Below are 13,667 nucleotides of genomic sequence, written 5' to 3'. Positions count from 1 at the left end.
TCAACTAAAATAGACATCAGTATTGAACACTATTCATAACTGATACTTGACTCTTCTAACCAACAGTATTTGAGACAGATCCTACTTGCCAGTTGTTACTGCCCTGGGAGGTGTAGGTGTTCAGCAGTGAGCTGTGGTCACAAGAAAATGTCACTGTTACATGTTACTCAATGAACTTAAAAGTCATTTCACACTGTTTCAAAAAGGTTTATCGAAGTTTTCATTTTCAATCAAACAAACATGAGGAATGGAAATTAAATATGTGCAATGAATGTAATAAATATGATCATGGATTAATGCAATAGTGTCACGACGTGTGTGGATTGGTTAAGAAAAACAGGACACAGGAACAGGAACACAGGCGTCAGGATCAGGAACTCGAAAGGGATCAGACACAGAATGAACAGACAAAGACACATAAGGAGGTAAATGGTAAACAGTGGTGGGGCAAGGGTCCTTGGGGGTTCCAAGCAAAAAAATTCATCGGGCCCCCACCCCATCCCAAACCGAAAAAAAAAAAAAAATTTGCACACAAATTTTGGGACATTTCATATGTATTAGAACTGGGCAACGATTAAATTCCTTAATTGCGAGTAATTGTAATCCTGGAGTTAATCGCGATTAATCCTGATTAAAATGGCTCATTTGAAGTCTGCCAAGGCCATTCAAAATATGTGTGTGTTACATAAATAAGAAATAAGTAATCAAGAACGAGTTTCTATTTATTCAATTATACATGAATAATCAGCAGCATCACAGATAACCAACAGGTAATTTGACACAGTTCCGTGTTCATGTGTCATCAACCAAATCACAACCAAGTCATAAACAGATGAAAAATTGAATTTTGTCATGAGAGCACACTTCCTCAAACTTCATAATATCTCCGACTCTCAGACAGAGAAGGCAGGATAAATTCAGTCACGCCGAATTGTGCCTCATCCTTATCTTTATTAAACCAGATTGTGTGTTGAAGGGAAATGTACTTTGTTTTGCGTGTTTTCAGCGCCTGAAGAAAGCCCAGCGGGAGAAACGGTGTACCGGCAAAACAAGTAATTTTAGTTTGATTTTAATTTTTTTCATATTTGTGCTCCTGATTTCAGTTTGTGCCGTATACCAGCCTTTTCCTCGTGATTTTTCTGATAATTCGGCCGAGTTCAATATGGCAAATAACGAGAAATGGATCGTGTTTCACCGCTAAAAGCGCGAGTGTGTTTTTTTGACGGTCAGCAGGCGCGCGGTGTGACTCTCGCGGCGCAGGACAGGTTCGGCTTGTTCACACCCCCCACAGTGTATTCAGCCGGACATACACCCACACTAAAATATATCAAAGTGAATTGCATAGCTTGCATGTGTAGACATAGCTCCCAGACTCAACTTTGTAAAGCACAGATAACGGGACTTTTTTTTTTTCCCGCGTGATGTCTCGCGGTAACGCAGCACGTTACCGCCGTTAACGGCCCAGCTATAATATGTATACTGAAAAACTTAGAGAACCCCTAATCTCTTCTATTAGATCCAGGGACCAACAGAAGTCCTTGAAAGCCATCGCTTATCAATAATTATATTATACGATAAACCTTGCGGCTCGCCTGATTCATGCAGACAGCGCTGAAGGCTGATAGGGCCGTGCAGGGACCCCCAAGGGGGTTTGCTACGTCGTCGTTTCATAATTGCGTCATAAATGCCGATTGTTGTCATTTCTGTGCAGTACATGTATTACCACTTGGGGTACCTGGTCTCTCAGGGACCTCCTTGCGAGGCCCCTCTAAAAGCCGGGGCCCCAGGCAAATGCCTGGTTTGCCTGTTGGCATGCCCGCCTCTGTCTTCAGCTCTGCTGGCATCTTCTCAAATATTATTTCATTCATTATAAGTATTTGAAAACTGTGGCCTCTAACATACCCCTTTTTAAATGCGCTTGCAGATAAAAAAAAAAAAAAAAAAAAAAAAAAAGCGTGATATTGAGCGAACTATGATTCATTTAATGCACTGAAACTTCACTACTCAGGTCAAACAGCGGTGACCAAGATGGCTGCCGCTTTTCTCGACAGCGCCCATTGGTGGTAGCGGCCGATGCGGGGTCTACTCTTTATTATGTCTATGGTTCAGACAGCAGAGTGCTTCTTCTTCTTCTTCTGTGTTGTTTGACAGCGGATGGCACCATTTCAACAGGCACATTACCGCGTCCTATCGCTATAGAGTGGGATCAGAGAACAATCTAAATTCTATTTATTAACCCTGTTAATACAAGATATGAGATCAATGCATTCCGACTGTTCACAACACTATTTATGGAGCACTGATGAATTCCTTCTCTACTTAATTTGACAGCGGAGCACGGAAAATGCCTAAGCTTAAGAGCACCTAAGCATAATGCAATTCAGGTATTATGTTGTGGTTGTGATTCAATACAACAAGTATGATCGAGTTCATCATGCAGCTTCAGTCTTCCTAGGTTTCCACTGATTGGGTAAAAATAAATTGTACTGGCTGACCAAACTTCAGGGGTGAAGAACATTACAATAAAATTATAATGCAGGCGACTGGTTTGATCAAATGCCGCCTGGTCACACGATCTGGTCACATGACCAGACAGCCGCTTGCGCTGCGCACTCATAGCTAAGCTAAGCTCCAGGTACATTTATCCACCTCTAACCTGTCAGTCACCATAATCACACAGTTTGTCCTCCAGTCCCCCGCCTACTGCGTGAGGAGAAGCGGCGCTGCCGGCACGAAAAAAACTGTGCAAATCGTTGCGGCGCAGCATCATCACTGCGCTACGATTCCCAGAATTAGGGTTGCACCGATACCGATACTGGTATTGGCAGTGGCCCCGATACCGCACTAAAACGCTGGTATCGGTATTGGCGAGTACTCACAATTAACACGCCAGTGCCATTTTCCGACTTTCATATTGCACTTGAACGCACCGCCGTGTGAACTCATTCTTCGACATTCACGCTGTGTGATCAGTGTTTTCAGCGAATGATAGCAATGATTTTACACCCCAGTGAGGATGCAGTTCTTGTTACAGAACGTGGATCTGAGTCTGAAAAGCAGAAAAGGAGTTTTATTAGTATCATGAGTCTTTGTGAGATGAAGCTGGTTTCCAGCCGCAGGAGCAGACTGAGTCTGGAGTTTAACTAAGTTCCCCGGAGAAGTCAGGAAAGCAGTCGGGCAGGTCCGGCGGAGCGGCGAGCGGCTGAGGCGGCAACAGGAGCTAACTGGAGGTACAGGTCCAGGCTTACTGCCACATTCCACATAATGTGTGTCGTTCCGCTCTGCCGTCCGCAGTAAATATGTTGCTTTTTTAATCAATCAGCATCGTTACATATCCTCTGCGCTGCGCTTTCTGTATGAACCGCGCAGCCACGGTAGTCAGGAGGCTGCAGTGTGGTTGATGGTAACATAAAGAGGCCGTAGTGCAACCACTGGAACACAAGCTACCGAAAAACAACAAAGGAGGAGGATCCCACAATGGCGTTGCTTAATTAGCCTTATTATTTAATTACGGACTTACTTTTGTAGCATCTTTGATGTAGTTCTTATTTTTTAACTGGTATATTGAGTTCTGTGAGTTCCTATGTTTTCAAGTAACCTGAATGCACCGCTGTGGCGTGAGTGGCTGGGAGGGAGCAGGGGGCGGGACCAGGAAGCCAGCATGTGTGCGCATGTTGGAAAAACAGAGAGAGCCGCCCCTCAGCTGTTTTTTCTTAAGACTGTTGTTTTGAGACCTGGTCCGGAAGTGGTGGATGGATGGATGGATGCTTTGCTGTAGTTTTGCTGTGGTTACAACCACAGTAAGTTCTGAAGCTTAATAAACTAGCATTAAGAATCCAACTCATCTTCCTTTCATGCTGCTGGATGTTACATTATCATATTCCAGTGTGTCTTGTGGCCCAAAAAATACGGTATGTAGTAAATGGGGAGAACAGAAACAAGGAGAAGGAGGAAAAACAGCAACACTGCCCCCACGTGGTGCCCGAGGCAGAGGACGTCACAGTTCCTGACAATTAAAAGTAGCATGGTTTCGGCAGGGTATCGGTATTGGCCGATGCTACACAGCCAGGTATCGGAATTGGTATCGGTGACCAAAAAATGGTATCGGTGCAACCCTACCCAGAATGCCTTGGGACCAGTCACATGACCAGACAGCCGCTAAGCGCTGCGCGCTCGTAGCTAAGCTACTCGGTTCAAACAGAACATCAAAAACTTTGCAAATCGTCGCGCTGTAGCCGACATCGTAATTTAAAAAAAAAGAGGCTTTTGGCTGAGTTGGTACTCAGCTTACAGTCAAGTCGGCACCGACCAACTCGGCCACTTGAGAGCCCCCCCGCGAGGCCGACTTGGCTAGATGCCGACTTGGCTAGATGCCGACTTGGCTAGATGCCGACTTGGCTTGATCCCGACTTGACTGTATCCCGGGGCGGTGCCGAGTTGGCCAGGGCCGACTTGAATTGGTGCCGACCTGACTGTAATCCCTCGCCCCCCCACCTCCAGCCCCGTCGCGGACAGAGTGATCTGCACCAACAGCTCGCGGACAGGAGAAGGTCTGCCCCCTGGGATCCCGCGGCGCCTGGCCAGAGACGAACAGCTGACCACCGTTCTGGATCTGCTTCCCGGGGCGCCAACCAGCCGAGATGGAACGAGACCCCAGCACCACGGAGGGCTCCTCCCGCTCGATCCTCTTCTGCTTTGAAAAATGTTAATAAAGGCCATCAGGCCCATTACTCCTCTAAAGAGCACAATTCCTTCCATTACTCCGCGCTCGCACTGCAGGGGCATGCTGAACCTGGCTGTGGCCTCTCCTCTCTCACTGCAGCCACTCCTCGTGTGGTCACCTGCCGTCGTGAGAGGTGGTACTCCAGGGTGCCCGGGGACGCCTATTTTCATATCCCCATTTTGATGAGGCACAGGAAGTTCCTCAGGTTTGCCGTTGGAGACCGGAGTTTTCAGTACAACTGCCTCCCATTAGGCTATTCCCTCGCTCCACGCACCTTCTCCAAATGCGTCAAGGCCTTTCTTTGGCCCCTCATTATGGTCTGAGGATTCTCACTTACATCAACGACTGGTTGGTACTGGAGCCCTCTCGTCAGGAGGCCGAGGAGCACACAGCCCAGGTTCTTCATCACGTCACACGACTGGGGTTCGTGGTGAACGAAGACAAGATTGCGCTTCTCAAGACTCAGCTGTCCGTGTACCGGGGCCTGGAGTTGGACGCGGTGACCATGACGGCTCGGCTCTCCAAGGAGAGGCAGAGTTGGCTCCTGTCCCTGCTGCGGACCCTGACTGTGTCTCCCATAGTGGGGGTCCACCAAGTAAGGGCTGTTCTGGGAATGATGGCTGCGGCCCACCCGGTGGTGTGCCTGGGTCTCCTCCACATGCGGAGGCTCCAGAGATTGTTCAGTCGCCTCCGCCTACTTTCAGTGCGGGACAGGCACAAGAAGGTCTCAATTCCGCTGCCAACGTGGGAGGATCTCGCGTTCTGGTTGAAGCCGGATAACCTCCAGCAGGGAGTATGCATGGGCTGCGTCTCGCATCACGTCGAGGTGTTCATGGCTGCGTCACTCGCACCCTGGGGCAGCACGCTAGACCACTCCGCTGTGGGCTATGTCTGGGAGTCCACGCCCTTTCACATCAATGTTTTGGAAATGACTGCAGTGCAGAAGGTGCTGCTTCATTTCCAGCCCAGGCTGCTAAGCAAACATGTCCTGGTTAGGTCAGACAACACCATGGTGGTTGCCTACCTCAATAGACAGGGGGGACCAGATCCCATCCTCTGCATCGCAAGGCAGTGGAAATTCTGCTATGGGCAGATTCTCACCTGTCCTCTCTAACTCGACACATGCCCAGGGCTCCCAATTTCAGTGCGGACAGGATGTCTCAGGGAGACCCACTGCCTGAAGAGTGGTGCTTGTCACCCCGAGTAGTCACCCAGATCTGGTGCAGGTTCGGCCACACCGTGGCTGACCTTTTCGCCAGTACAGAAAATACAGTGCCCACTTTGGTTCTCACTCAGGCCGTCAGACGAACCCCCTCTTGGGGTAGATGCCCTGGCCCAAGGGGTTTGGCCTTCGGGCCTCCGACCCGCCTCCTGGTTCCCGTGCTGCTCAGGGTGAGGTTGTGGGGCCTTCACATTCTGGTGGTAGCCCCGGACAACCCAAGCCCCAGGTGGTACCTGGATCTGGTACAGATGGCGGTCGGGGATCCTTGGCCGATCCCCGATGAGTCCGATACTCTGCTTGAAGCGGGGGGCGCCCTTCGTTCCCGCCCTGTCTTGGGCAGGAGACTCCTGGTTTGGATGCTCAGAGGATGAGACTAGCCAGGCTAGTTGGCGTTGGTGTCCACTATCCACAGTGCCAGGGCTCCCTCTACTATCAAGGCCTATAGATCTCGGTGGCGCCTCTTTTTGTCATGGTGTTCAGAGAAGGGATTGGACCCCAGCTCCTGCACTGTCGGCGGGGTTTTGGAGTTTTTACAAGGACTTCTGGATAGCGGCTGCTCTGCATCTACCCTCACGGCGTTTGCATCGGCCATCACGACAGACCACGAGGGCTTTGGATGCTTCTTGGCACGCAGCCACCCGCTGATGAAGCACTTTTGAAAGGGTGCTTGCAGGCTGAGGCTAGACATATGGTTCCCCCGTGGGACCTCCACACCATGTTGGAGGCCTTGGGGGAGCCCTCTGTTCGAGCCTTTGGTACAGGCGGAGTGAGGCGGGGTGTGTGCAGCACCCGGGCATGATTGGCACGGCTACTCTTTTGATCTGTCTCAGTGTCTGGCTGGCGCCAAAGGAGGTTACCAATAGCGAAGCCCGTAGGTGGGCACGCACACACTCGTACAACTGTAGTTACGTCTAGTAACCATTACTTAGAACTGCAGTAGTGAACAAGGCAAACAGAACCAATTGAACAGCTGACAGCAAGAGTCTGGAGGCTAACTAACAGAACACATGTCAACATGCACAGGAAAACTTGGAAAAATAGATATTCACATCTCTTTTGGTGTCTGTATCTAAATATCTTTAATGCTGGAGTGTGGGTGAGGATCAATTCAAATGGAGCATTATGTCAGGGCCACAAAAACTCAGATGTTATTGGTTGTAGTTCTGTTGCAATTATTATTGCAACAAGACATCATCAATAGGATAAACCTAATAGTCTACAGTCAACAGTATAAGCCAAGCTCATATTCCCTATTATAGGTCAGCAATCTTAGTGAATGTCAGCAGGGGCGGGCTGGCCATCCAACCCAGTGGTTTCCCGAAAGGCCGGTCTACTCTGGGCCGGTGGCCAGAAGTTTTGGGGGTTTTTTGTTGTTGTTGTTTGTTTGTTTTAGCACAAACGCAGGTGGTTGACCGCAGCAGGCTGCCCTGGCAGCTGCAGGTAGTGAGGCAAGCACAGACTGGGTTAATGATCTACTGCAGCGGTCGGCAACTGACCACCCCCGGACCACTTTTGGTCCGCAAACAATATCTGGCCCGCCAGATGATTTTGAGAATCATCACCTTCTAAACCGCCTTCACTACCTGTGAAAGACCTTAAAACCCTCTCTGTCAGTGATCAACCGGCACCGTGCAGCACCGTGCTGCATTCCGGGACTCTTCGTAAAAGTAGCCTGCTGATAGACGCCACTGGTGTCTCAGCTACTTTTCTAAAGCATGAAATTTATGACATTGTTTTAAAGGTTGTATAGAGGATTTTCCATGGAGAGAGAAATCCAATGACTGTTAGTCCTTTTTGAAATGCTGCGCATGCGTGACCCACACCCCCTCCTCCCCTGCTCTCTCCGGAGGACCACCTCCTCCTTACGCAGAAAGTAGCATTAAGCAACTTAGCATCGTAGCCACCAACGTGTCCTTTTGAACAACACAAAACACAGCGAATATGAATAAAATCCTGCACTTGCGCCAAATCCTGTCCCTGAGCCGTCCCTGCTCTCGGGTGGATCAGAGGAGGACGGGGGAGGTTTGATTGGAGCTGCATGACTGGAGCAGACTCACGCTCAGAGCTCACAGCTGATCTGTGTGCGCTGCAGCCTGCAGGCGTAACGACACCCCCCCCCCTTCCTCCTCTCACTCTCCGGACTTTTTCATACAAGTCTTGTTTTAAGATTAAACATACATTTTCACCAAATGGCAAGCACGTTACAGCTATGATTAAGAAAAATTGTCTCAAGTCTACAGGTGAAAAGGTGTTGATAGCGGCAGCAGAGCCTAGCAGGGGGGGAGCACGTAGGGGAGGGGGGTACGAAAAGTGCGTAGGAGCATGATAGCTACGCTACAAATGTAGAGAGGTTGATTGACACGTTAGAAAACCAATAGATAGTGAGGCTACCTCGTTATTGATTGGCTAAAGTAATGTTGGTTTTACAACGCCCAAACTTGATTAATGTTTATGATTTTTTTTTATCATGATAAAAACAAGGCTGCTACAGCTTAATAACGCCATTTTTTTAGCTTTAGTTCATTTTTGTTAGTAATAAAGATCTTCTATACAACCTTTAATGTTCAAGATTGGATAGTTGTTTGGATTGGAATTAAAACATCTTCAATTATGTGCGCGTGCACCCCCCCAGTCCCCTTCAAGTGCCCACACAAAAATTGGCCCATTGCCAAATCAAGTTGCCAACCCCTGGTATAAATCATTAAATATATTCGCACATATTCATATATTTAGATAGTTTTTATATTGTCAATTAAAGCATTTGTGTTAAAATTATGGTTCCATTTGCGTCCTTCATATGATCGGATGAAAGGCCTCTCCAAACCAAGATCCCGGGCGGAATTTCAACCCCACCCCGCCCCTGTAGGTCAGCAATCAGTTTCACAACTTGCACCAGGCAATAATTTCTTACCATCTGTGGCCTTCTCCTTCTCTTTCATGGATTTTTGGTTTTGTTTTCTCTTGACTGTTTCATTTAAAGATGTCAAGTGCAGCATTTTACACCAGTCAAGGGACTCAAATCTACTGATAATAGACAGAGAGTTGAAAAAGCACATTTCATCAACATTTTCTTTGAATTGATGATTACTTTTATATTACTGATGGATAAAGTCATGCATATGCAACAAATTTGGAAAGTGTCTGCACCAATTAATAATTCTACTCTCAGCTGCAGCTGACCTAAGATTTAGGTTTATTGCGGCTTCCCCTTCCCAAGACTTATAGCCGCTATGAGTGTGAGATCGGGTCCTGGGTTCTTATATTTGAGACACACAAATAGTTTAACAGGTGCACATACGCTCTGATCCAAAGTTACGTTTTGGTGCATTTATTGTGGGGCAAAAAGACAGAGCTACCAGAGCGCAGCAGTATGATGATCACAGTGACATGAAAATCAGATAATTGAACTGTAAAAATTGGATATGGAAAAATGAGAAGCGGTCAATAAAAAATACGACTATGCCCAACCCTGACTGTCTGTGCCATAAGTGAGTGCGCACCTTTACACACAGCCTTTCTCACATGCACATGCCCACTCTAAGTGCAACCCCGCCTCCGCAACACACACACACACGCGCACACAGTCTCGTATTTCTATCCTCGTGGGGACCTTCCATTGACGCCCATTCATGTCTAGCCCCTAACCCTGACCCTTACCCTAACCCTAACCCACACCACAACAAAGCCTAACCCTAAAGAAATGTTTTTGCACTTTTACTTTTTTCAGTAACAACAACATGGTCAAGAAAACACTGTTTCTCCTACTTAGGACTGGAAAAAGGTCCCCACAAGGCACGTCGTTCCACGTTTTGCTATCCTTGTGGGGACATTTGGCCCTGACAAGGATAGAAATACAAGAACACACCTACACACACACACACACACACACACACACACACACACACACACACACACACACACACTCACCCTTAAACAATTCACCTTCACCTCATTCTGTCTCCTACAATCATGCACAAGGAAATTCAAGGATCGAAGCAGGTGTACATATCAAGAGGGAAAAGACAAAGAAACACATTTACAACTTAAACCTAAGCAAACAAACTGTAAACTCTTGCAAGGTACGATATTTGAACAGGTTGGACCAGTGGCTATAAACTGATGGAAGCAGATGTGAATGACCTGTGTTATTCTGCATTCTGCCAGTACAGGAGGAGATTTGAGATGTTGTCTACGATGGATCTTAGCTTTATGAAGAGCTTCCTCTCACTCACACCTTCAATGGTGTCCAGGAATGTCCCTGAAACATACTGTAGCTGACCTTCCACCTGCCTGATCCACCTGCTCTTGTCCCTGTTTGATTTGGAGAAGTGTGTTATTTGTCCATGTCAGTTTATTTTTTAGCAGAAAACTCAGGTAATTATGAGTCCACTGTCCCAGCTTGTATCTGGTCTGGGTTTGTGGTAGGAAACAGGAGCAGAATCAAATCTGTTGCAACACAACTTATAGCTAATTTGCCCACAGTTGCTCCTTGGATGCTTGCTCCTCCTCCATTGGTTCAACAAGCCTCCATCAGATGTCCCTCACACTTTTCTGCTGCAGATGCTTCTTCTATTTTTTTTTATTGGTTTTTTATTGGTTTCCAGTTTGTGGTTTTTCGTACCACCCTCAGCTTCTCTGCATTACCAGACCTCAAAATGCTCTTGTTCTCATTCAGCACCGTCAGGTCAGAGAACTGTACCGTTTTCACTGGTCGTCGCCTGAATGCACAATTCAACATTTGTTATGATGGTTATTTCACTATGTCCTACACAAATCCTACTACAACCATTGCATCGCCCACATACCAATTTCTGGTTCTGTTCGATGTGAACTTTCAAAAATGAGAAACAAAGAAAATCCATATTCATATAAAAAAAAGTTTTATTTATGCCCTAACGACACATTAACAGTTCATTTGAACATGGATGCATTTAAAAGCAGTGGAGTTATCATCTGCAAGCATTCGGCGATTTCATCTTTGCACATCCAAAAAGGGAAACCATGCACATCTTGAAATGACGGGCCAAGTAAACTAGAAATTGTATGCATTTAGAGATTTTCTGAGAATAATAAAACACTCTCTCCAGCCTGCATTAGTTAGACTGCACCTCAAACATCTTAATTATGCATTTTCCAAAGCTATGACACACAGGAAGAAGCAGCTTTGGCAAGAAAATATAACAGAAATGAAAAAGATTACAGGGAAACACACAGCATATGGTCCTTTTAAAGACATGCACATACCATAACAGGATATCATAAATGCATTCTTGAACTCTGCTCACGTGAAGCTATTTTCAAAGGTGGCCATCTCCGCAGGAACTACTGTTATCAAACAGCAGGGCCATATAAAGCAGAAGCTTTGAAGAATATTCCTAAATACACCAGTGCAATAAAATCAACCACACATGTCCGATAGAGCTTAATCTAAAATGATCCCACCTGAAACAACGCGCCACAGATCGTGAAATTTGTTTATTGAGCACAATTTAACATTAGAATGACTTATAGAAGTTGTTGGTTGGACTATGTGTATGTGTATGTGTGTGTGTGTGTGTGTGTGTGTGTGTGTGTGTGTGTGTGTGTGTGTGTGTGTGTGTGTGTGTGTGTGTGTGTAGGAGGAAACTACAGTATGTGTTTTTCTCAGCCAGTACGTAGGATGATGTGGATTCCAGAGTCAGTGAAAACTGGGCCGCTCATGTCTCCCACTTTGAGGGCAAAGGAGGCGTCTTCAAAAGGCTTCTGCATTTGACCTGAAACATAAAGACAGACAGTAGCATGTGTCATGAGCAGTGTTATTGAATTCTGAACTACAAAATGAAAAGAAGAAAGCTGAAGCTGGTGGAACAGCCTGGGTGTGATGTGGTGATCGGTTTACCTCTGGCAAATTGTCCCAGGTCGCCACCGTTCTTTGCAGAGCTGCAGTCACTGAACTGAGACGCCAGGGACTCAAACCTCTCATGTCCAGACTTGATCTGTTCTATGTAATCTGCACAGAAAAGAAGGAACATGTTCAATACAAAGATCAGCAGCAGTGAAATCATGTTCTTTTTCCCTCTCTGTTGTGCTTTACTCACTCTGAATGAGATCCAGGGCCTCATCCTTAGTCCGTGTTATATTCTGTTCTCGCCAGGAAGACGGCCGACGTGACTGATTGTGCTTCACCAGGAGGTGGGAGCAGCGTACCTGAGGAAAGAGATAAAACAAACTGAGCACCCCAGATCAAAAAAGACATATGACATTAGGCAATTTTCACATTTAAACTCAGGAAAATTACATCCCCATAAGACACACAGACTTTACATCGTTCATCTCCCAGTGATGGTTTCAACTTACAGCTTCAGAAATTAAAAGCTGTTGTGAAAAATTTCATACAAGTTCATCAATGCAAGTTTACGATCAGAAAATAAGCCCATAGATTTGTTTTGGCTTAAAAAATGAATAAAATGTTCACATCAAACCTTATCTGGCTCTCCACTGCTGTCTCCCACTGGACGTTCCCATTGGCTGGCATTTGTGTGGTGGTTAAAATAGTAAACACGATCTACAGAAGAAAAGAAGACAAAGATCCATTAAAGCATCATTCAGAGTCCAGTGAGGCTTTTTTGCCATTACCAGTACAATTTTAAGTTCTAACAGACACATCCATATTAAACTCCAGTTTGTTTAAACAATCAACATGCTGTTAGATTAAGTAACACACACAGTGAAACAAACAAAAAAAATACTTCTATTATGGAACTTAACAATTAGGAGAGTGTAAACAGGGCACCATACTCAGTTGGGTCATTCATTGCAAATGAAACCTTAAGAAGTAATAAGTCTACATGTGCGGTCTATTTTAAACATTGATATAATCATGTTTTGAAGATATGCCACTTTTGTCTTCTTTAATGCTACACTGTGAGCCTCTATGGACGTAGCACAGTACATGGCATAGGACAACCTGAAACACTTCTCAGGAAGAAAAAACTTGCATGTGTCCATGTTATCAAGACAGGAATCATTATAAATATGTGCAACACAGTCTTCATTGCTGGCAGTGATCCACTTTTCACGATTCAACAGAAAAAAAAAAGTTTGAGAGGTTTACTAGGCCAGATCAGAGTTAATCCATGGTAAATATTACATTAAAGCAGCTGGTACAGTGTGCAGACGGGTGGTGGCACAAAGGAATGGGACTGACTGCGAAAGTAAACAACACAAATTTGATCTTTAAAGCTTTTAGGCTTCATTACATGACAGCGAATGAATGAATGGATGTTTGATTTCGCTGCAGCTCTGCACGAGAGGGCGGGGAGGTATAACCCGAGGCCCTGCGGCAGTCGGTTTGATCTGCCCTAAATGAATCACTATAACCACACAACAAACCAAAACGACTTTAAAAAAAACAGCCACACATTGAGGTATCTCCGTGGTTGGTTTCAGCATGCCATGATTACACTTTGAACAGCTTCGTTTCAACACCGCGCCACGATGCAGAAGGTGTTAGCATCGAAGCTAACACCGCCACACATCGCGGTGTTGGCGTCTTTAGCTTCCTGATGATTCTTCTGACGTTTCATTTACTTGAATTGCGACTGAGTCTCTTCTCCCATCCATGTGGCAGCTTCTCCTCGTCTGACATGATTATTTTTCCGGCAGCAGCGTTTTGTTTTCCAGATTGATCTCACTGTAGCTCCTGGCTGGGTTTGAACTGCGGCAGATGTTTTCGGGGTCAGG

At 46.1% G+C, this 13,667-nt stretch overlaps 1 protein-coding gene across 2 annotated transcripts in view; it reads right to left on the bottom strand.

The window, feature by feature from the left end:
• The window catches only part of pin1 (peptidylprolyl cis/trans isomerase, NIMA-interacting 1), a 14,716-nt gene extending 1,049 nt beyond the window's left edge, over positions 1 to 13,667 (bottom strand). Inside the window, exons 1-5 of one of the 2 annotated variants that reach the window (XR_003931614.1) lie at positions 13,515 to 13,667; positions 12,407 to 12,489; positions 12,023 to 12,131; positions 11,824 to 11,934; positions 11,354 to 11,698 (exon numbers count right to left, since the gene is read on the bottom strand). Coding sequence is in view for 1 of the 2 variants with exons in the window: in XM_030093197.1 (XP_029949057.1) it covers positions 11,589 to 11,698; positions 11,824 to 11,934; positions 12,023 to 12,131; positions 12,407 to 12,489; positions 13,515 to 13,572 (471 nt within the window). In the remaining variant the exon portion in view is untranslated. Of the gene's footprint in view, positions 1 to 10,810; positions 11,699 to 11,823; positions 11,935 to 12,022; positions 12,132 to 12,406; positions 12,490 to 13,514 lie in introns of those variants that run through there. The other variant, XM_030093197.1, reaches the window with a different exon arrangement.

Source organism: Salarias fasciatus, chromosome 6 (assembly GCF_902148845.1).
Source record: "Salarias fasciatus chromosome 6, fSalaFa1.1, whole genome shotgun sequence".
NCBI classification, from domain to species: Eukaryota; Metazoa; Chordata; class Actinopteri; order Blenniiformes; family Blenniidae; genus Salarias; species Salarias fasciatus.
This window is presented reverse-complemented; position numbering and strand designations above follow the sequence as displayed.